This window comes from Achroia grisella, unplaced genomic scaffold, assembly GCF_030625045.1.
Source record: "Achroia grisella isolate CSIRO2021 unplaced genomic scaffold, CSIRO_AGI_Agris_v1 utg109, whole genome shotgun sequence".
NCBI classification, from domain to species: Eukaryota; Metazoa; Arthropoda; class Insecta; order Lepidoptera; family Pyralidae; genus Achroia; species Achroia grisella.
Genome location: NW_026712573.1, coordinates 6,258,355 through 6,283,707, shown reverse-complemented (window position 1 = coordinate 6,283,707; position 25,353 = coordinate 6,258,355). Strand labels below are relative to the sequence as shown.

Here is a 25,353-nt window from a genome sequence, read left to right as displayed (position 1 = left end):
TTATCTTGTACATAGGTTTGATGAGAAAATTATAATACAAAATTCATTCATACATACTAAAAATATAATACAATTCAAAATCTATATCTACTATAACTGTATAATGATTGAAAGCATAGTACCTAACAGTAATCAATGTTGTATTTGAATGTGTAGAGCAATTTTAATTATTTAAAAAACTGTATTCATATATCGATAAATTCTGAATTAAAATACCTATCTACTAATCATCTTGTATATGAGTACTCTGTTTTATCTGTCCAATGTCCCATATACAATGGTACATACGTCTACAACGATATTACATCATAATTATTTTACACGCTAACAAGTCATGATGAGTTTACGTCTGTAACTTATTCTTTATAATTCACAACGTGCACAAAATATGCAAAAGATGATAGTCATAAATCCGACTATCTATTAATCGTGTCAAAATTCATATACAACATTATGATTACATTATGATTCTGATATGTTTATAAACTATTTAGCGAAAAAAATATGAGACAGCAGTGCCTACCTACTCATGAGATGACTTTATATCTTCCTTCAGTTAGTAGAAACAACAGGGTGAGACAAAAATATCTATATCTATACTAGTAAATCTACCATTTGATGCTGCAGGTACCATACACATCTGTGTTCTAATTACAAAAACGAGGTTGCGATTATACTAATGTAATTATGTAGTACGGAGGCATGGCGTCTTAGTCTATGGAATGAAAATCTATGTGTAGAGTACCGCTGGAGTCAAATTGTATTTTATATTTTCATATTTTGTTTTCTGTGGTGCTGTTCACATTTATACGCAACAATTACCACTTTCCACAACTTTTCGCCAGCTTTCTTTCATAAGAAGCACTGACATATAGGTACAATATATTATAAGTTATGTATATAATATCTTATTGTACTGTGCGACTATTAAATCTGACAGAACCCTGTGAACCGACTTTAAAATTAATTATCTTACGCTAATAGGTATTATAATTAATTTTAAAGTACTTAATTATAAGATAATTACTTATATTATATACTAAATATATCATTCAAGTGGTAAATATTAGGTAGGTATATAACGTATTGTAGTTTATGCAAATTGAAATTCATACCAATAGTTAAAAACGAGTTACCACCTTTCTTTTCTTATCCTCGGAATCCTTATTTTCCAAACTTCAAAATATAGCAATAAATTATTTATTTGCCTGTCACCTTGCCAGTCATCACCTAACTTGGCATACGCATATATGTATGAGTGCTTATTATAATTATTTAATGACTTGATTATTTAATTACTTAATGGTTTAGACCCAGGATCTAAAACCGCAATTACGTAGGATATATGCAAGTACTGGCTTCTTAGCAATCTATGCTAAGTACAGAATGCAGGTTCATAGGAACTTCAGTACTACATTTAGTCCTGGTTAGTTCACTCGTCACGTGGACGAAGTAGCGTGCACAGATATGTACAAATGGTATGTACCTAATTAAGTATACATACATAATATGTATTTGGTTCTTCTGAAGTCTTTAGATCGGGCAGGACTTTACTATACTTATATAATCTTTTATTTGCACTTTTGAATTTAGTGGAATTTTCCATTGATAGTTAAAAACATTGAAATTTACTAAGCTGCATGCAATTAGGAAATAAATCTAGTATTATCAATTTATTATAAATAAAACTTAGAAACGGAAACATTAATAATAAACATTAAACGAACAAAGCTATGACTATTTTTATAAAGTAGGTCTTTATAAAAATAGTCTTCCAAATTAGTTTACCATTAAACAAAACACCTACAGACAGTCAAATTCAAAACCAATTCTTTTTTGAAATTGGTTAAAAATATTTTGATTAAAGCGTCACGAACGGAATCGGAAAACCTAAAATAACTTCGAATGTTATTCATTCGATATTCCAAAGAATCGTTGCAGCATGTATTATTTTGCTAGTATCATGGAAAAGACCGCGAACTTTTTTGATTGGTTAATATCCAAACAGCTGTTCTAATAGTACCCATTGGATGATATTCGTTTTCGCTTTCAAGAATGGTGATAAGTCTAAATCTGTGCAACATAAACAATAAAATAGTGAACAATAAGGATATATGGTAAATAAAAATTCACCAATATTATTTTTTTCACAATAAATAGGTATATACAAATAATTGAATGACGGAATGCGGTACCAAAAGCGACTTAGTTTTACCTTATAACCTATCTGTCAATGTAAGTTGTCATTGTTGTTGCTTCGTATTGGTCCTTTTTCATTCATGTGGTTTGTGCTGTGTTAGTACTATAAATTTAACGCCATTCTTCACCTTACAAAAATAATGCTTTTATGTAAAATAACAGTAACTAAAGGAGATAAGCCATGTCAAGGGTGATGGTGACGGTATTCAATATATAGCTCTGTGTCGTTGTACCCGTTAGTTAGTTAGTTAGTCGAATCGTGTTCTAATAATCAGCTGGGTTACTCAGAACTCGCTGATATTTTATTACTATATATACTACACTTCTACTGTATAATGCCTCCAGTATCAATAACGGACGAGGTAATTATTTAAATTATTTTATTAAATTTTATATTACTTACATTCTATATATAAAACATATTTTAATTTTAGAATGTGTTACTGTATAGTATCTTGTATACAAAACTATTATACCAATTATAAAATAATGAATACTTAAAAGTATTCATTATTTTAATTTTATTATGGCTACTTAGTAGCCAATATCTTCTTATATATAAAATTCGCGTGCCAAAATTTTTTTTTAACAAAATTTTTCAATTTTAATAAATTGAAATATTTTGTTTTATAATGTGGATTTAATTAAAAATACATACAACCCTAAATTTTCACCCTTCTATCACCAACCCCTATTTTTTAATAGCGATTTTAATCGATGAAGCAAGCAATGTTTTGCAGGGTCAGCTAGTTAAAAATAAAAATAATGATTATGATAATAAAAATAATTAAATTCTGGTCCTAAGTCCTACTAAGTATAATCATATTATTTCCATCACTTATCAGTCTCATTTTCATACATTATATTTATAAATTTATTTGATTTTTATAAATTAAAAATACATATGTAATTATCATATTGCAATTTACTATGTTGCAGGCCCCAAAGAAATCTCTTCGTGTGGCCATAATTGGTCAGAGTACATTTGCAGCTGAAGTGTTCAAACTACTTCAGAGAGACGGACATGAAGTTGTTGGGGTATTTACAGTTTTGGACAAGGGCAATAGGGAGGACCCCCTGGGTAAGAAATTTAGATTTTAAATCTTTTTTTTAAACTGCTGCTAGTTTTATTACATTGATCATTTACTATATTTTTTTTATTTAACAATAGGTTATTCCTTTACTTTTGCATTTAGAACAACTACTTATTTAAATATCATTAAATTAACTCATAATACAGATTAATTACTACTTACTGAAAATTAATTTAAATAATAAAGTAAAACACTATATTTGTGTAATTTTGAAATTGTATTAAAAATAATCTAAATTTAATGTAAAATATCAAAAACTTCAATTTATAAATACTTATTATAAATTTAACTAGTTCTATAATTTTACATATCTAGTTACTAGGGATTTAGAAATTTTACACTTCAAAGTTACTAACTATGAATTTCATACTCATGCATATTAAAAAAAAACTAATTCATATATTTACAGCCACCATTGCAGCACAGAATGGAAAACCAGTTTACAAATACAAGACATGGCGCATAAAAGGCAAAGTAATCCCAGAAATTCTAGAACAATATAAATCTGTGAGTAAAGTTATATATTTTATTATTTTTGTTGTTTCTATGTGCCAAACAGAGTACATTGTGTAATATTAAATTGACACTGGTAAACCATTTATATTATAGTATAAGTGTCCTAAAGAATAAATAAATTTAGTTCCTAAATTGCATTGGATAGTAGGCATTACTATGAAATTCAGTATGAACTAAGGTAATATTTTAAGGAAGCTGTTACATATCAATGTGAATGGTTATAAAGGCAGAGGTAGGCAGAAAAAGAGATGGATAGACTATGTGAAAGATGATGTAGTAAGAAAGGGAGTATTATACTTCAATTCTTGTCCCTGACGGGTCTAGGTAGCGAACTCTGAAAAGGGCGAGCACAATAGATCTATGTAGGTCGCAGTGCTACAGGTGCTACACATCTGACAATAGCCCAAACAATCCAATAAAAAAAAAAGGGAGTAAATAATGTGATGATGAACAGGCATGAATAGAAGGGAAAAACATTTTACACCGACCCTAAATAAAATCATATATTATTTGTTCTTACAACTTGGATTTATATAAAAACTAAAGTAATTATGACAATAGCTGGAAATCCTGTTTCAAAAGCAGAAAATAGCATTCTACTCTAAAATTTGATACTATTCAAAAATATAAATTTAATTTGAAAATTCTTATTGACTCGACCTTAGCTGGCCATCTATAGATATACTAATATATACATTTATGTATGTGCCTATAACAATAAATATATATATATATATATATATATATATATTGTTAGGAGTATCCTCTAAATTTAATTAAATAAAAGAAACTTATAACAAATCGTATAATTAATTTTAACAAAATTAGTAAAAGAACATTCAAACACGGTATGATACGGAGATTCGTTCGAGAGCACGTCTGTCGACCAAAAGAGGCCGCACACCGGGTTTCGCAGCCTTTTATAGACGCGCCGCACGACGGTGGCGCCACCACAGGAAGTTACACCTAACACGGCCTCTCCTGACGGAGCATCGTCCCCGATGCTTTCTGGTCACGGCGCGTCGTCTGGTCCGACTGCTAATCTTATGCGCTCTGTCCAGGCTGAAAGTATTCTCAGGGCTATTGCTCGGAGACGAGTCAACAGTGACTCTTCACAACCTGTGAACCATAAGTTAGTGGTAAGCATTTTATTTTTGGAAGTAGGATCACGTTGCCTCACAAGGACTAATTTAAATCTGATCTAAGCTTGTATACATAGAAGCCACACAAAGCTTTATACGAGAGGTAACCTATAACACACTTTACGCTACACAGAGCCTTACACGAGATGTATCTTATAACACACTCGATGCTGCACAAAGCCTTACACGAGGTGTATCTTATAACACACTCGATGCTGCACAAAGCCTTACACGAGGTGTATCTTATAACACACTCGATGCTGCACAAAGCCTTACACGAGATGTATCTTATAACACACTCGATGCTGCACAAAGCCTTACACGAGGTGTATCTTATAACACACTCGATGCTGCACAAAGCCTTACACGAGGTGTATCTTATAACACACTCGATGCTGCACAAAGCCTTATACGAGGTGTATCCTTTAGCACCCTCGATGCTGCACAAAGCCTTATGCGTGGTGCTACCTAATACACACTCGACGCTGCACAAAGCCTTACACGAGGTGTATCCTATAACACGCTCGATGCTGCACAAAGCCTTATACGAGGTGTATCCTATAGCACCCTCGATGCTGCACAAAGCCTTATATGAGGTGCTTACCTATTACACACTCGACGCTGCACAAAGCCTTACACGAGGTGTATCCTATAACACACTCGATGCTGCACAAAGCCTTACACGAGGTGTTACCTAAATACCTTACGATAAAATTTATCTCAAAAATACAAATTACATTAGAAAAACTCAAATTCCATTTTGACTCTACTCTAATTTGACTCTGTATAGATTAGAACAATAGAGAAAGCATTTGAGTGTACGAGAATATATTTGTATTCGTTACATTTTATGTACTGCATCATAAGGTATTGAAAGTATAGTGGACCTGGACATTGGGTGGAGAGGAACGTGATATAAAGTATAAGGTAACATGTTTACACATTAAACAAACAATTCCGTGCTCTATAGTATTTCTTTACAAGATGGACCCTACTTTGAAACCGTCAACTAATTTGAACTCGATTTCCACGTCAATATGGTCAACACGTAGTCTTTAGAAATATAACAATAATCGCGACTTTTTCCTATAGAGATATGTTAATAATTATTTTCTTTAAGATTTATTTTCTTTATATATCGCAAACTATTCAACTGCCCTTGTACAAGTAGTTTCATCATCAGCAGCATATGCTACTACGATTCGTGAGGTTATTAAAAGGATTTCGATGCGTGTGATATGAACTAACCTTTACGATATTCAAACGTCAAATCACGATCCTGTAGGCACATTCACCAGCGCACTACCCTAGGCAAGAGATCCTCTTATAATTTTCAGGGCGTTGCAGTTAGTTACTACCCTAAAATGTTTTCCGATGAGATGACGATGTTGCAATGCCTTGACAACAGCAAGTATCTCGAGCTCAGGAGTAGTACCTTGGATCTGCACATATTGTAAAGCTACTGCGTGTATACGTCCGTCTTTTCCTATTTGAATTAGTACCGTAACCTAGTGCACTTGCATCCGTATGGACTTCAGTCCGTAAATGGTCAAAGATAAGCAACGCGGATTGACTAGCCAATATAGAGATGATCTCATCTCTCTAGTTTCTATTCTTTTCCCCGTTAAAATTTCAAGAGGCGATTTGGGTGTATCACGGGATATACCGAATAAGATAGCTGACCAGTATCACTAAATAATATCAACTAAATATTGCACAAACCATGTCAGCTCTCCTTAAATGATATTGTTTGCATTTGATCAGTTCATTTTTATTATACATCGTCTCAACCGACAACATCGTATTCCGCAACAAGCAGCTTCGACAGTTTTTGGTATCCAAAACTACTACGGCGTTTATTTTCTCTGTCCGTCATACACATGAACGAGGACTGCTTGTAGAGACTTTCCTACTCTAACACCGCTTTAATCTTATTTACTTAATCAACCAATTGATTGCGTATTTAATATTTAGATTTTAATGATTTAGTACTAATTCGCAGTTTGTATTCACACATTTGAACTTAAAATGTACAGTTACCACAAGTGTTCAAAAAAGCAACAGACTTAGTCTTCCTCGCTCGTTCCTTATACGATAAGATAGTTCACGAGGAAGATTCAAAAATAAGTATTACTTGATGAATGAATGAAATGCTCAAATTGAAATTTGTTTGAACGAAGAATCCATCATTTCTTTTTGGATACGTTCGGCCTGACCTGACTCTTACAAATAGTTCCAGTCTCCTAGGATACACAACCTCAGGAGCGAGGTAATTACACTTAGCGGAAATGAATTGTAAACCTGGATTTTCACACGCATGCTTAATTTATAACTGTAAAATAATTTATATGGTCGATTCGGTAATTAACCGTCGTACCTACATAACGCTACTTCGTTAACAAGTAGTCGAATGTGTATCTCTATACGGTATTGACCATAGCTGTGACTGAGCCACTAAAAAGTATTCAGAATGTTTATTCATTAAGACTACAAATTTTCTTTTTCATCACCACGGAACGGTGTATTTATCAATTGAAGTCGCGCTATCGATTCACTACGCGCTATATTATTTTCAAAAGAGCGGTTTCTAAAAATACGCTAAAAATCGTTATTTCGTATACGCAATGTCTTTTCAATATTAAAAATATCATTACCAATGAGTACCGACGTCTTTAAGATAATCACAAGGTACTAAGAAGTTACTTCTTGTGAGATGTTATGAATTTTGCAGATTAAGTAAGAAAGTAATCAAACCGCATATCCGTTTCGTCTAAACAGCATAATATGTGCACCTTACAACACGAAAACCATCATTTGATTTAAAAGAAGTTGTTGAACTACTATCGTACTAAACATTTGTGGGTATAATCAGACCGCATATCCGTTTCGTCTAAACAGCATAATATGTGCATCTTACAACACAAAAACGATCATTTTGATTTAAAAGTTGTTGAACCACTATCGTACTAAACATCTGTGGGTACCCGCATATTACGGCGCGATAATTTCGTCGCGATGTGCATTATCACTAGTCCAAGTCACGGCGAAAACTTGCGTTAGCCTAATTCAGATTATTTCTTTGTAAAGTAAGCGTATTCAGTATGACCTATCTTCTCACAAAACGCATATACGATTTTGTCCGTAGGTTATTTTTCAAAAGAACTAAATTTACTTCTATACTACTCGACTATATTGCAACTATAGCACCGTATTTAAGAATCTACTTCTATACTACGTAGTTTGCTATCATATATGACCAAGTATGATCATTACTAGCTCACTCACGTTACTACGCACTTGCTTCACCTTTTAATGACAAAACTGACACCGTCTGTCGGTTCACTGAATGACCACGATCTACTTCATCGCAACTATTCGTCAATGTTGCGCATACTTAAAAGTATGAAATATAAAAATAGAAAGATCTCACCAGATTCATGACATTAAGCGTCGATAAGACGTTTCGTAATGTCTGTTGAGGTAGCAACCGATCGCGCCACCGCACCAGGTGCGCTCGTTGGCGCCGCGTTGGCGGGTCTGGCTGGCGCGCCGACTGTCTGCGCGGGCGGCGATAGCGTGGCGGGGCCGGTGCCGGCGCAGGCACGTCGTCAGCATCTACGTCGGCAGCTATATGCGAACCCCTGTTTCGCTGAGCTACCCGCACGTTGTTCCAGCGACACCAATTGTTGAGACTTGCGTCCATTAACGCTGCTAGTTCACCTATATTTGATAGGTGGAGAACGGAGACGCGTGCTCTCGTAACGATGGGCGTTTTCTACTCGACATGTAATCAATCCTTAGTCAAAAATGTTATTCGCGACCAAAAATGGCCTCGAATCCCACTTCTGATGTTAGGAGTATCCTCTAAATTTAATTAAATAAAAGAAACTTATAACAAATCGTATAATTAATTTTAACAAAATCAGTAAAAGAACTTATACAGCAAACACGGTATGATACGGAGATTCGTTCGAGAGCACGTCTGTCGACCAAAAGAGGCCGCACACCGGGTTTCGCAGCCTTTTATAGACGCGCCGCACGACGGTGGCGCCACCACAGGAAGTTACACCTAACAATATATATATATATATATTCATAAGTTGACAAAATCTAAATATGCTAATTTAGTAAACCTGCTATAATATTTACTTTGTTTATCATATAAGTAATAATAAAATTATTGTACATCCGGTTGTTTCAAAAAAGTTTGCCTCATTCGTAATGTACTAATCAAATATTGATGATGTTAAAAATTCCTTGTTAAGTATCTATGACACAAGACAATAAACGAAAAGTATTTTTCCATATTCCATACCAAAACAACTTTTAATAGGCTACTGCAGATTAGATTAAGGTATCTCCATGTGAGAATAGAATATGAACTTCCTACTAAGCTCATATACTAAGGTACTTGCGCAGGGTTGTATTTCTCTATGTTCCAATAGGATGCTTAATTCATTAAAGATTTAGAAAATTTGCGAATTTTAAATAAATACAAAATTGTCTTTTTGTCTCTCGTGGTACATAATCAATATACATATAATTTATTACAAACAGAGATTTAAATTAAAAATCCAACATGTTGTTCATTTGAAGTAAATCTGTACTTGTATATGAAAATTATTATTTGCTAAAAGTATAACAATTTTCTAAAAAATAATTATGGATATGAACCGTACACTAGGCACGCAAACCCGTATCGTATAATTCTGAACTATAATTTACCTGCACTGCTTACCTGATTATAAGACATAATTAATGTAAATAAGTAGCCATGTTTAAAGGAAGTTTCACAATTTATATATACATAACTAACTAACTGTAGCACGCGGTTTCAATCGCTGTAAGGTTAATTTAAAATAATTACCCGCTATATATTGCCTTATTCTCACTTAGCATAGTTTCTACCTTTTTTGCGTCAGAGTGATTCTTAATAACATTCCTATAGAATTGAGCAATTGAAGGTAAGGCAACAATAAGGTTTTTACAAATCTGACTAATACTATTTTTTAATGATTCCAAACCAACAATCCCTATATTAAAATACTTGGCTTGGCTTTGGCTGGCGATTTAGTCTTCTTTTATGACATAAAAGATAGCCTATGATTCATTCAGCCATTAAGTCTCCAAAATAACCAAACAACACACGCATTGCATTTATGAATATTATAAATATCAGAAGGGATTGTTAGTAATGGAGAATAAGAACATTATTGCTAATAATTTACCATGTTATGTAGACCTCCATGCGGTCTCCTCTAGAACCCGTTGTGGCTAAATCGTGAATTCGTCACAATGGACTAACAGACATTCTTCACTGGTGCCCCGCCAGCGGATACCGTTAGCGCAGGCGTGGGCACCATTACATCATCCATTAATTTTTTTTATAAATAGCGTGGTTAAGGTATATATTTATAAATACTTTAATTTGCTATTAAATAAATAAAAGCGTGTTGTTTACGTAAATGTAAGAATAACAATATTAATTGGATATTATAGTGAGTGAGACACGAATATGCAGCGTGTTCAAACGATCAATCTATCAATTCGAGTGCAAGCTCCTAATGCACTCGTGACCTTCCATATCGAATATTACTGTATCTTTATTAGTAATTTCCTCTAATTATCCGGTATCCATCTCCTAATCAATTATCAGAATAATTAGGTAAAATAATAACTAAAACTACTTCGCAATAAATAAACCATTATTGCGATGTCATATCGAGTTATCAAATCTATGTACACATAAATATTTACAAATAAGTATCAAGCCATTTCTAATTATCAGTTATCTATTTATTGGCTTCAATAAACCAAGCAGTAAACCAAGCCATATAGTATATTTTATAAACTTAGACATCGTGTTATATGCTCAAAGTCGTTCACCTCCGACTTAGCATAAATAATAAACTGGCGACAACCAGATTTATTTATACCCTTCGCAAGTAAACCAGCTAAGTATATAAGTAATTACATCAGTTGAAAATAGGGAAAAATATATAGTCCCAAAGTCCCAAGTAATTAGATATTGTGTTGTGGCTACTAGACAACTGATAGAAATACTCAGTACATACATTTTTTTATAATAAATACATATTATACGTTTACGTTTCAAATATGTTTCAATTAGTCCTTCAATTATGGATAAAGAAGGATATATTTGCCGATTTATTATATTAAAATTCCGTAGAGTTATACTACCTATATATAATTCTTTTTTCTGTATATTTGTAGATAAGCCATAAAAAATATTTTAATTGTACTATATTTTATAACATTTTAAATTATAAAATTATTAATGATGAACTCGAATCTTGGTGTAACTTTAAAAAAGACAACCCTATGAGCTTTTTAAATACCAATAAATTATGTATATAAGATTAAAAAGATTTATATTTATTTATTAATATTTTACGAGTTGTTTAGTATCCACAATGCAAGCTCTGCTTTGTTTAATACTATTTTATATATATATAATATAATTATAAATTTAATAATACAGTGGGTACAATATTTTTTCAAATATCCAAACGAAAATATCTATTCTTTATATATTAGAAAAATCATTAACGAATTCTTGTATTCTCAATAGGTAAATGCAGACATCAATGTGCTGCCATTCTGCACACAATTCATCCCAATGGAAATCATCACACACCCCCAGTACGAGAGCATATGTTACCACCCCAGTATACTACCGAGGCACAGAGGAGCATCATCAATTAACTGGTAAGACATCTGATAAATTCTTCTTCTTTACATTGTCCCACTTTATATGACTCCCCTGATTTGCGTCGCCAGGACAATCTGTCGTGAGTTGTAGGGTCGGGCAATTTTTCCCTCTCGATGAGATTTTTCATAGTGGCCCACCAGGTAGCTGAAAGACGTTCTCTACATCTTTTATGTTCGCGTAGTTGTAAAGCTTTTTTAACCGTATATTAACTCATCTCTTCGCATTAGAGGACCATACCGTCTGAAAAATTATTTTACAATAATATTCAACGGCCTCAGTGGTCAGCAGTTTAGCACAGCGCTTTACTTCCGATGGTCGCGTGTTCAAACATGGTGCGAACATTTATATTGATAGAATGGCAAAAAAATTTGCATGCATAATTGCTGAAGCTATAAGAAAGAAGTCTATATATTATAATAATAATTACCCTGGACATTTCACACAGCTCTATATATTCCCAAGCTAAGCAGAGGTTGTGTCATTGATACTAGACAACTAATATAAATACATAGATACACTTTTTTGTAAAAAACACCAAGACAGATACAAACAATAATGTCAAATACGGAAATAAAGTTGTGTGTAAACCCCTGAGGCACCGAGGCCGTCATTCAAATATGTTCTCCATATAATGTGTCTGATGAAATAATTCATATCAATTTCATAAACAATAATTACAAGAATCTTATAATCACGCCACAAATATAGACAATGCCGACGTGCTTTATCACTCCATGTTATCATGGGGTGGTTACGTATTATATTATATATTTTCCTTGGTGAAGTCGCAAAAAATAGTGGTGTTTTGCTTTATCAATGGTTTGCGAGTTATCATCATACGGTGCCCCCAGTGTCCAATTGTCAAGATATACTTATTTTTTCCAGTTTGAATTACGTATTTTGCTTTATCTATAGTATTCGAGTTATCATGGGGCATGGGGTTGGCCAAATCATGTCTACATATCATGCTCAAATACGCTAATGCCTACATATACCTCATACTACCAACCTTGAACATGGATATGACTTAATACTGCTTTTTTTATTTTTCACCATAGACAATTTGAATTTAGGAAGTAATTTTAAATAGTAATAGTATAAATTTAGTAGTAATTTACTTTATGATTTGTAACTTAAAAAAATAAACACAGAAAAAGATTTTGTACTCATATATCATGTGGGGGCATTAAATTTTATTTCTTTAACATTTTTTTAGGCATAAAGCATACATGATATCTGAGTGTGGTCTAAAGCATTATTATTTCAAAATATTTATGCTCGGATAATATGACCTCATTCTATTGAATTAATTCTTCAATAGATATAATAATTCTAATCTTATTTATAAACATTATTTCAAAAATTACATAAACATGTAGTATGTTATTATTATGTAAACATACATACATCGTAATAATTTGATTAATACTAAGTTTGTATATTGTTTACATAATTCTATATGTGTAATTCTATAGTGTGTCAACATTACGACACTAGTATAACTTGAACCTGACCATATTGTCATTCAAAGACATTTGCTCAATTTAGATGATAGAAAGATTACGAAATAGTGAGTTAAGCGCCATCAATGCCTTAAACAAGGAAAACTTTAGAAGGCAAGAGTCAATGTTTGTATTGTACGGAAATCAATTCGGCGATCTTCGCTAAATAAGGCAAATAGACTTGCTTGCGGTAGACTTTATAAAAAGTCGTATGCCTGAGTACCGAAGTCTCACCTATTTGACCCGCTTTCTTTGTAAATTATCTTTCGGTTGAAGGTTAACATAAGGAAACGAAATTACTTTACAAGAAGCATGATATCGTGGTCTACCGGACTGAAGAGTATCACGACATTATATACATCACTGCATGTGGTATTACGGACGCCACGTCATAAAGTGATGTTAATTTTTATTGACAACGGTTACCAGGTACCAGCAGGTTGGCCGTCGTCAACATATTATTTATGCACTATTTATATATAAGCATATAAAATTAATAGCTATTTTCCTTGATCACGGCATTACGCGTGAATGGCTGGATCGATATCACTAATACCTTTTTTGTTGTGTTTCTTATTATCAGGAGAAAGTTCTTATGGGATAAAAAAATAAGAGAGTTACGCGGAACATTAGGAAAGTTTTCTTTAAGGTTTGCCTACTATATACAATGCGCAGAATCTACTATGAATATCATAGTTAAGACATGACAACATCTGCGAATTCAGTTAGTAATAAATAAAAATGTTATAAACTATCTACAGGACACTAATAGAAGGCGACACGACGTGTGGACTGTCCATCTTCTGGGCAGACGACGGTCTCGACACTGGTCCTATCCTGTTGCAGAAATCGTTCCCAGTGACCATAGACGACAATGTCGATACTATATACAACAAGTATTTGTATCCTGAAGGTGAGTAATACATAAATATAAAAATTATTTAATCCAAGTATTATATAAGACAAGTTTACATTAGGTATGTTGTTAACCGGGTCTAAACACGAATAATTTTATGGTAAATAAGGGTATTTACCTCTTTTCTCCTTGTTTTTTGTTTTCGGAATGTTTTATGTCTTTGTTACAACATAATAGTTTAATATGTGGTTATGGACTTTACTATTAGTTTGTTATACTTGACTATTATTGAAATTTGACATATTGAACTTAGCTTTAGGTATGGAGAATTATAGGGGCTACTTTTTAACTGAGTCAATCGCGGTCACGAACATAAGCAAATATAAAAATTCGATCGCCGATTCGCCGATCAAAATCTGTCATATACCTCTATTTGTAGATAACAAAATCAAAATGTCATAATCATAATAATAATAATAATAACAATCTTAGTGTAAAATTCGATCCAGTAGATTTCATATATTTTTACATCCGCACAGGTATAAAGGCGTTGGCAGAGTCTGTTAATATGGTTGCCAACGACACAGCGCCTAAAATCAAGCAAACCGAAGACGGAGCTACATATGACCCCGCACTCTTCAAACCAGAAACACACCAGGTAAAGCACTCTTAATCGGATATAAATTTGTTATACAATATTTGAAATCCAATTTAATAATATTAGTAAATACTAAATCGATATAAGGCCGACTTTAAACCTGTAAATGCTACTAAAATGAGTAAATTTAACCTAATTAATTAAATGTAACATATATATATGTGTGTGTGTGTGTGTGTAGGCAGTATAGCATTCGCGACGTTGAAGGACAGGTTATTTATCCTGGTCGATTGGTCCAGCTCACATGGAATAAGTCGGAAATGAGTGAATTATTAACTTGTGTGCAAGATAATCTGTTACATTATTTACAATAAAAATATCATCGTATAATGACGACCCAAGAATAACTATAATTCAAAAATATTTTCTGACTACAGATCGACTGGTCAAAAGGAGGAATTGCATTACACAACTTTATCCGTGGTTTGGATTCATCCCCCGGTGCCACCACACTCATCCATGCGCAGACTCGGGATGGCGTGGTCGAAGGCAGCGAACCAAACGTAGAGATCAAATTCTTCGGGTCCAGTCTCTGGGAGGGGGAATATGAAACTGCAGGGGACAAATTAGTGATACCAGGGTTGGGCAAAGCGGCCGTTATACACGAAGCTGGCTTACTGATTACTGCTAATGATGGTGTAAAGGTAAGAACAACTATATTACATCAGAAAGAAGATAAACTTCCATTTCGATAAATACAGAATACGTAACCTTATTTCAGAATTCTCGCCCCTATAGAATATCATCATCATTATACTAGGCTAGGCTATTATGGTACTGGCATTAATATTTTATGATTAAAATCCCTACATAAATTTTAGATAAAAAAGCTATATTTATTTAAAATAAAAATAGAGATACATTAATTGGACCCGTGCAAAACCAAGACGGGTGCCTCGTGTCTTATAAAAGTCAGTTACGTATCTTATGTATATACGTAACTAACAAATAACTCACAAATTCTTCTTTATTGCAGCTAAACGTACAAAGATTGAAAGTAAACGGTAAAATGATAAACGCACAGAACTTCTTCAAGGCGAACGATAATAAGGTTACTTTAGAACTGACAGCGGAAGAGAAACAATTCGTAGAAAATGCCCGGGACATTTGGAAGGCTATCTTACGGATAGACATTGAGGAGGAAACAGACTTCTTTGAATCAGGAGCCGGCTCCATGGACGTAGTGAGATTGGTGGAAGAAATTAAAGACTTAGCAAACATAGAACTACAAAATGAAGACATATATATGAATACAACATTTGGTGATTTTTTCAATGCAGCCATTACAAAAGCGAGAGGTGGTTCGAACAAAAAGGAAATAGAATACGAAGGTGTAGAATTAGATGTCAACAAAATGAAGGTTAAGTTTCCAACGCAATTGTTCATAAATGGAGAATTTGTTAATTCCGAAAGTGGGAAAACGCTGACGATAGTGAATCCTAGTGATGAGAGTGTAATCTGCAAAGTGCAGAGTGCGTCAGCGACGGATGTCGACAGAGCAGTGCTTGCCGCCAAGAAAGCGTTCGATGATGGAGAATGGACAAAGATCAGCGCCAGGGAGAGGGGACAGTTATTATTTAAGTTAGTACACAATTTTCTATAATTATATATTTTTTCATTATAGATACAAATAAGTATATAGATGCTATAAAATCAGATGTCCCTTTTTGGAAGTTTACTATATTTATGAAACGACAAAATGATGATGATCTCTATACAATATCAAATTCAGGTTCTAAAAATTCTAATTCTAATAACTTATCTAAATATCGAAATCACGAAATTAATTCCGTGATTTCAGGTGAAGAGTTAGTCTTTGAGCTAAAGTGATAGCTCATAACAATTCTCATCTCTCCATGAAATTAGTGTTACATAATTTTTTTATGTTAATAGTGCTCTTTGACATATGTATCTGTTAATTTCTTTTTGATATATAAAACAGAAATTGTGTATATAGTATTTTAAGGTTCATGATGCTGTGTGATGATTTGTTTTGACCATTTGTCAAGTGTATTAAATATTATTTGTAATAAAATTTTCAACAATAAATCATTTTCTACAGGCTAGCAGATCTAATGGAACAACATAAAGAAGAATTAGCAACAATAGAATCAATAGATTCAGGCGCAGTCTACACATTAGCCCTTAAGACCCACATAGGCATGTCAATAGAAACATGGAGGTACTTTGCAGGCTGGTGTGATAAAATCCAAGGTAGCACAATACCCATAAACCATGCTAGACCTAATAGAAACTTGACGATGACCAAGAGAGAGCCAATCGGCGTGTGTGCACTGATCACCCCATGGAATTACCCCCTGATGATGCTGTCATGGAAAATGGCGGCGTGTTTGGCGGCCGGGAACACAGTTGTGATGAAACCTGCAGCTGTAAGTGTAACAATTCTGCAATATTCGTCCTTAATACGATATGTAATCTGTACTTTTTAATTAAGAGAAATTTATTTTTTATTTTTTGACATATTAGAAACAAAAAATTACTAAAACTGGTAACTATAATATATATAAGAACAACATAATAAACTAGACCTTGTATAAAGGTTGTTTGTACTCTTTTGATCAGTATTGTAGATATAATATAATCTATATTTGAATTTATATAATACTATTCAATTAGAAGATTTATAAATACATTATCCCTAAGCTATTAATGGAATAACATTACGACAAACCTGATGGTAAACAATAACCGCCGCTTACAGAGATAAATAGCATAAATATCATATTATCATGTGATATTTATGTTAACACTGATGACTTGCTATTCCAGAGCACAGAGTCATGCCCCTGTCCTATAATTTCAGGTATGCCCTTTGACCGCGCTGAAGTTTGCGGAGTTGGCGGTGTTAGCTGGCATTCCAGCAGGCGTCATCAACATCGTACCTGGCAGCGGCCCCGGTGCGGGACAAGCGCTTGCTGACCATCCCCTCGTCAGGAAGCTAGGATTTACTGGCAGCACGCCTATAGGTAATAAATAATACTGAATCATACAAATGTTTGCACCGTGCAAGGACCCGAACCCGACCATCGATGTTCGCGGGTTATTAATGAGATTTATTCTTGTTGTTGTCTTCAAAAATTAACATCTATCTTAGTCAAGTAATATTGCCAGAATAACATAATTTAACAAAAATAGATTCAGAATTTTGGTAGTTATCCAAAACATATTGTGGAATAAAGAACTTTCTCTTGTTTTGCAAATAGTCTAAATAATAAATATCATAATGTGTACACTCGCAGGTCAAACTATAATGAAGTCTTGCGCTGTTTCAAACATGAAGAAGGTATCGTTAGAGTTGGGCGGGAAATCGCCCCTCATCATATTTGAGGACTGTGATCTCGACAAGGCTATCAGAAACGTAAGTTATTATTTAATGCATTTTCTTTCATCAATTAACCAATTTTAAAGCTGTATGCACTGCGGTAAAAACCTCGCTGCAGTGATATAGTATCTATACATAAGTTATATATGGATATTGGGCGAAAATAATCTGAATGTAACTCTAAATATAGATGCCCCTTCAACCTACATCCATATCACTTGTCTCGCGACCTGGTTAACGTTTTTATTCCATATGGATACAGTGCCGGGTTTATAGAGGGGGCCTCTATAAACCCGGCACTGTATCCATGGTTAAATCCATGGAACGCTAAAATTGGTTTTCTCATATAAATTTTCAATTCAACAGGGAATGGGGTCAGTGTTCTTTAATAAGGGTGAAAACTGCATCGCGGCGGGCCGATTGTTTGTTGAGGAGCGTATCCACGACGAGTTCCTTCGCCGGGTGGTAGAAGAGACCAAAAAAATCAGCATCGGCGACCCTCTGCACCGAGGTACTTCACACGGACCCCAAAACCACAAAGCGCATATGGATAAGTTGATTGATGTAAGTATATCCAGTGAATATTTTTTTAATATTTTTTATTTATTATTATCAGTCAAATGCATATAATATGACAGATAAAAATACATTCCTTTAAAATAGTCTTTAATAGTTTTACCCAAAGCACAGATAACATAATATTACATACAGATACCCCATCCCATACAAGAAAATGGTTCCTTCCTAACTCGGGCTATTCTTCGGGCTATTTTATTTCGCCGCCGTAGCCGCTAGATGTCGCTAGATCTGAAGCAGTTCGGATTACTAGTGGGTGCTTAGTAACAAAGCATGAAAATAGATGGCAGTCAATTCAGCTACATGACATCTGTTTTGCAAAGATATGTATATAATAGATATGTAGGTTACTGTATCGTGTACATCATTAGGGACGATTCAAGATTCAATGTAAATGTGTAGGTATAATATCGTTAGCCGACACTGCAGATATGGCTTATGTGCCAATGTATATACCTATTATGTTATGGTTTATTTTACATTCCATGCCTATTTTTTTGATATGTTGTAACGCGTCTGCGCTATACGTATAGCCTGATTTTGATACGTTTATACTCGTACGTATCAAAATCGGGCTATACGTTTTTTTATTTCAATCGTTATATGTATGAGACTGATTTTAGCTACAATTAATTTACTGGTATATACCTCATGTATTCTACGATGTACCCCTCTTTTACCTAATGAGAATTCCGCTATATCTTATATTGTTGGATCGTCATAAAAATAATTAAAATAAGTTGTAAGACTATTGCGCTGCGTGCGGTATTCAACGACCAACTGCCGCCGGCCTCCCGTTACCCAACCGCTACCGGGGTATCTGTTGCTTAGCAACGAGCCAACAGCGCGAGGCTACCGGCGGGTGCGCCGCTATATATATATATCTACTTAGAGGTAGTGTATTACAATATATAAATTTTGTATCACAGTGTTAGTTGCCATATTTCTCCCATGATGAAAATTGATATGTATACTTGCCAGGTCTGAGGTAGGGTTGTTATCTATTTTTTATACCCCTAAGTCATAGGGGTGGCCTACCCCGAAAAAACATTTTTTTGTATTATGGACAATTTTTTTTTTATTTATAATGTTACATTGAAAATACATACACGCCTAAATTTTCACCCGTCTTTCACCAACCCCTATTTTTAATAGCGATATTCTTAAAAATATTATAAATGCTAAAGTAACTCAGTCTGTCTATTTGTCTCGCTTTCACGCCAAACATTCTGAATTACTCGTATATCTTTCAATATCTTTAGCGGTATAAACCAGGTTATGTACTACTACTAGTATTGTTAGTGAGGGATAAAGTTGATGAACAAAAATAAAACAATATTCGTATTAAAAATATATTCATCTAATATTTTTGGCATTATTTTTAAGTTTCTTCCAAATACAAGGGGTCTGACATGGGGTGTTATGTACCTACATTAAAAGATACTTTTTGACATGTATGAAATGTATGAAAGAAATGTATGTACCTACATTAAAATATAATTTTTGAAATGTATGAAAGAAATGTATGTATGTACCTACATTAGAAGATAATTTTTGACATTTATGAAATGTATGTACCTACATAAAAAGTTCATTTTTGAAATGTATGAAATGTATGAAAGAAATGTATGTACCTACATTAAAAGATAATTTTTGACATGTATGAAATGTATGAAAGAAATGTATGTACCTACATTAAAAGATAATTTTTGACATGTATGAAATGTATGAAAGAAATGTATGTACCTACATTAAAATATAATTTTTGAAATGTATGAAAGTAATGTATGTACCTACAATAAAATATAATTTTTGAAATGTATGCACCGTACAATAACAATACACGTTAAACATCATACCACAGAGTCATACGCAAGTTAAAAACAAACTGCTATGATATTAATGAGAAAGGAAAATCAACTTTATGATATTCGTATTAGGATCGATTTCTCTCTTTTTTTTAAATACTAATTTAATCTTACCAGTTGCCAGTATTCGAAGACAACTACGATTCGTACTCGATATTTTAAATTATTATGTAATCGATTTTTCAGTACAAATGCAAATAACCAACGACACTAATAATGTACTACTATATTCCGTTCTTTGAAACGGAACACTGCATAATACAAAATAATGAAAAATTACTGTTCACAACGACTCATTAAAAGCATCATCGAATAATGCGTAATAAAATCCTGTTATCGATTATTAAAAAAAATCGATAATACATGTATTTATTTATAATATGACAACACTTCATACATAAGTATTATTGGAAATATTATTACTTGCTTGTTCGGCTATTTTTAATTTACTTAAAAAATTTTTATATGTTTAATTTACAATAATAATATATTAAGTGCTTATTATTGGAAAATATAAAAAAGACATTTAATTAGGCCGATACAAATGACGACAATGCCATCTATGAAAGCATTTTGAAAACATTGAGCCCCATATTAGCACTGATTAAAGTGTAATTAAGTACTGGAAAATAACAAAATGAGTAAATATATGAAAATTACTTTTCTAAACGCATTATTTCATTTTAACATGTATATATAACTTTTTAAAAATTGATTAAACATTTTTGAAAACACAGTTTTGTTTTTTAAAACGTTTGCAAAACTATGAAGAATTCCATCGATACCAATCACGCCATCTATATGCAACTTTTAGCAATAATAATGGCTACTTCCTCATTGAGTGCCACTGCCCAAAGTAAGACATTTACTAATGTATTAAAATTTTTATCTTCCAATTTTTACTATTATATTAATATAAACTATTTATTGTATACTTCAATTTCATCAAATTTTCTAAATACATAGATTAATTATACTTAATTTAGTTTTAGTGTGAAATAAAAATTGAACGAAATTATATATAATATAACTGTTTATAAACAATATAAGTGAAATTGCGTCTTGACTTTTAGATGCCTGTGGTCGAAAGCATCTATGGTTTATTGTCGTTTAAGTACAGCCTATTACTTTTGTTTAAAAAAACCGTAGTTTCATTTTTAACCAAACAAGAAGTTGTTGTACTATAAACGATATATTTACTCTTTGCAGTATTGCGAGAGAGGAGTCAAGGAAGGCGCTAAGCTGGTGTACGGCGGCAAACGGGTTGATCGTAAAGGTTACTTCTTCATGCCGACTATTTTCACCGATGTCACTGATGACATGTACATAGCTAAAGAAGAGTCCTTCGGCCCTATCATGATCATCAGTAAATTCAGTAGCAAGTTAGTATAGCATTTGCTCTATCAGATATAATTATGTTATTTCATAAAATACAGATCTGTATTGTAATAAAAGAGTATCCTATTATAATGGATGGGTCCATTATAATAGGATTTTGTATCAATCATCGATAAAAAATAATTAAGGAACCGGTTCACAATTAGCAAACATATAACAGAAGATACATACAAAAATAAATATTTACGGCAAGAAATCGGCTTCTAACTAAAGTATATTTGTATATAACCAATAATAGAGAATACATTCGACCGGATTGGAAAAAATATGAAAATTCCGACACGCACTTAAAAAAGAAGACGGATTAACATCCTTTAACGAAGTCGTCTAAAATATAGCGTAATTACCGGTACCCGCGCTTTCTCCCGCGTTAAATTTCAATAAAAAAAATGAGTTATTCTGATGCATATTACTGTAAAGTTTCATCAAAATCCGTTCAGTAGTTTTTGCATGAAACTTTCGAGTTTATAAAATTATTAAGATTGAGAACTCATTGGTTGAAAGTGCGATCGTATTGAGATCCAATTTTTTTTTTAACATCTGATAATAACTAATTTGATCTACAGAAATCTGGACGATGTGGTGAGACGGGCGAACAGCACAGAGTACGGGCTTGCCAGTGGTGTGTTCACACGTGACATCTCTCGCGCATTACAACTCACCGACCGCATCGAAGCCGGCACTGTATTCGTCAACACTTATAACAAAACGGACGTGGCAGCGCCTTTCGGCGGCTTCAAGCAGTCCGGCTTCGGGAAGGACTTAGGTAATAAGGGACAATATTCTTCATATGTATTTTAATTGAAATATCAGGTGGCCTATTCTTGTAACTAATTCCCATCGAAGGACATTAAGCACTTACACATTCTTGTACATAGCTAACAAACTACTCAGCCGGCGGTAATAATAATAATATTCCAGGACAATTCCCACAGTGCCATCTAGTCCCAAGCTAAGCAGAACTTGTGTTATGGGTACTAGACAACTGATATAAATACATGGATACATTTTTTTTTTAAATAAATACATAATATACATAGAAAACACCCAGACCGATACAAACAATCATAATCGTGAAAACAAATGTTTGTACCATGCGAGGAATCGAACCCACGACCATCGGATAGTAAAGCGGTGTGCTAAACCACTAGACCACCGAGGCTGTCAATAGTAAGAAACTGTTGTATATGTATGAACAGTACTACGGACACAACATTATCATATTATACCCATGATATCCTGCGTTTATATTCCAAGGGACTAAGATGTCATGTATACAGATTATTATATAATTATGTAAGCATTTATACCTACAAATAAGTACAAGGCAGGCGGTTTGGCGACTGAGAGGCCCATGAGATTGACTTTTTATAAAGTCTATATTGATTAAAGGATGAAATTAATAATAGTATGTAGCAAGTAAAATGGTAACTCCGCTTTTTATTTCAATGCGGATTTACTATTTATTATGGTTTACAAATATTTAATGTACAATATTTTTGTTACAGGTCAAGAGGCTTTGAACGAGTACCTCAAAACAAAATGTGTGACAATAGAATATTAAAAAACAATAATTAATATAAGATTATATGTGATAAGTAATTGTGATAAAATGAATGCACCAAATATGGCGGAATTATTGTTTTGTACATTTGTTATATAATTATTAATTAATTAATGCTTATTGACTGTTACTAATTGTTACTAATTGTAAATAATTATATTTACTGAATTCGAATAATAGATAAGTTCTAAATATGTAGATAGATTTAGAATATTTTTAGTGTTTTGTTGTATAATTATACACTGTTTTCAAAAACAAATTCTTATCTTTTATTTAATACACTCGTAACTTTTCACATATCAACTTTTCCTTCACCACTCATGTATTATGAGGAGTGAGGATTAAATCAGTAAGTAACAGAATTTCTCATCCAATTTTTATAAATATTTCTTTTAAATCTTTGGTTCCACTCTTTAATTTTAATTTCATCCTCTCTGTAAGAAAAATACAAATTCTAATTAGAAAATAATTTGTTCATAATTAGGTCTCAATATAATCATTATTATATCTTTATATCTAATTATAATTTATAAGGTTACATTACACATCTAGAATATAATTTTTATATAGCAATTTTGTGACGAATTAATAAGGAGTAGGCCTAAATGTTTTGTTAGTTGCGGAAGCGTCGTATTCTTATTTAAAGCAAAAAATATTCTATTGGTATGAAATATAACTATAAATTACCTGATATCTTGCCTATGCAACGGAATACTCGTAGGATCTCCCGCGAATGTTGACGTTTTAAATACAGTCGGCACGTGAGGTTAGGTCAATGTATTTGGAGTATCACGTTCAGGATAGCTGTTGGATAACAATAAAACTCAAATTGACATGCAACACACCACCTTATATGGGCATAGCGAGGTATGCATTACAATACACGTATTAAATTTTTAAAAACCGCGCATTGACTCTACCTTGCCTGCCTCACTCTTCTGGATACGACCATGCTGCTGCCTTCTACTTGTTAGCATGTCTGTTTGTTTTCTATAATTATCATTATAAATAAAATATACCTATACAGTTATATCACATACCTAGTACAATACTGGACTAACTCAAATATTCGTTTTTTTTTAATTAGACTTAAGTCTAATTTTAAAAAAATACAGTGGAATTTCTAAATTTCCTTAATTTTTAGTTAAGCTAGTATTGGTGTGCGATATGATGGCCGTGGTGCTAATCATATAAGTAAAACGACTATTACCACATACCACCAGGTACGTCGTTAGCTTGTTCGTCAATCCTGTTACATATATAGAAAAAAAAAAGGAATTAAGGCAAGGCACACACATTTACATTTTATCAGAATACTGCAGATTCGGCAGCCAGAAATCCCTCGATGACTAAAGCTGAAAGTAAAATAATATGATAGATTCTACAATTATTATCGGTATTTAAGTATTTAACAAATACGTAATAATGTTCAAGGATGTCCCGTCTTCAAATACGAGAGGTTTTCACAGATACTTCATAAACAAAAACACATACGTAATGTTTACTACATATTATAGATGCTTTCATAAAATTGTACAACTTGCATCATACTTACGATGGTTATTTTTATTTAAACTGATGGACATAATGTCTACATATTATTATAGAATTTGACAATGTTTTTGATATCTTTATGGTTCTATAATTTACAAAAAAAAATTATAACTAGCAAAAATATTTTTTAACTTTGGCTGCTATATTCTATGAAATAAATGAAAGTTGTGATTTATTTATTTTTCTTGATATCTTCAAAACAGTTTTTATTTTAGCGTAAACGTACAATGTTCATGTGTACGGCATACCTACTACACTGAGGACTGCAGAGTAACTTTCGTATAAAATATATATTTTGTATAAATTGTTTTATTTAGAGTAGTCTAAAATATTCTTTTAGTGATTTTCTT

The 25,353-nt window shown here is 32.9% G+C and overlaps 1 protein-coding gene and 1 long non-coding RNA gene across 3 annotated transcripts; one reads left to right on the top strand and one right to left on the bottom strand.

Moving 5' to 3' along the window:
• Positions 1-2,035: 2,035 nt before the first annotated feature.
• Positions 2,036-23,635, top strand: LOC131846386 (cytosolic 10-formyltetrahydrofolate dehydrogenase). 2 transcript variants are annotated; one of them, XM_059195674.1, is made up of 15 exons: positions 2,036-2,117; positions 3,139-3,280; positions 3,703-3,800; positions 11,544-11,680; positions 13,948-14,099; positions 14,582-14,700; positions 15,078-15,344; positions 15,677-16,281; positions 16,763-17,090; positions 17,525-17,687; positions 17,961-18,079; positions 18,410-18,607; positions 21,697-21,869; positions 22,452-22,651; positions 23,394-23,635. In XM_059195674.1, the coding sequence occupies exons 1-15, from the start codon at positions 2,115-2,117 to the stop codon at positions 23,447-23,449; spliced, it is 2,760 nt and encodes a 919-aa protein (XP_059051657.1). In that variant the 5' UTR covers positions 2,036-2,114; the 3' UTR covers positions 23,450-23,635. The 2 variants fall into 2 exon arrangements, with proteins under 2 accessions (XP_059051657.1, XP_059051649.1); XM_059195666.1 differs by lacking the exon at positions 2,036-2,117 and adding an exon at positions 2,452-2,561.
• On the bottom strand, positions 17,604-25,139 carry LOC131846401 (uncharacterized). The gene is made up of 3 exons (XR_009357674.1): positions 25,005-25,139; positions 24,137-24,253; positions 17,604-17,681 (listed from the first exon to the last, which is right to left on the bottom strand). It is a non-coding gene; the product is annotated as an uncharacterized LOC131846401 (long non-coding RNA).
• Positions 25,140-25,353: the final 214 nt, after the last annotated feature.

Coding starts and splice junctions, on each gene's coding strand:
- LOC131846386 (XM_059195666.1), top strand. CDS start 2,535: ATGCCTCCAGTATCAATAACGGACGAG. Junction 11,681..13,947: donor GGAGCATCATCAATTAACTG/GTAAGACATCTG, acceptor AACTATCTACAG/GACACTAATAGAAGGCGACA. Junction 22,652..23,393: donor CGGCTTCGGGAAGGACTTAG/GTAATAAGGGAC, acceptor TTTTTGTTACAG/GTCAAGAGGCTTTGAACGAG.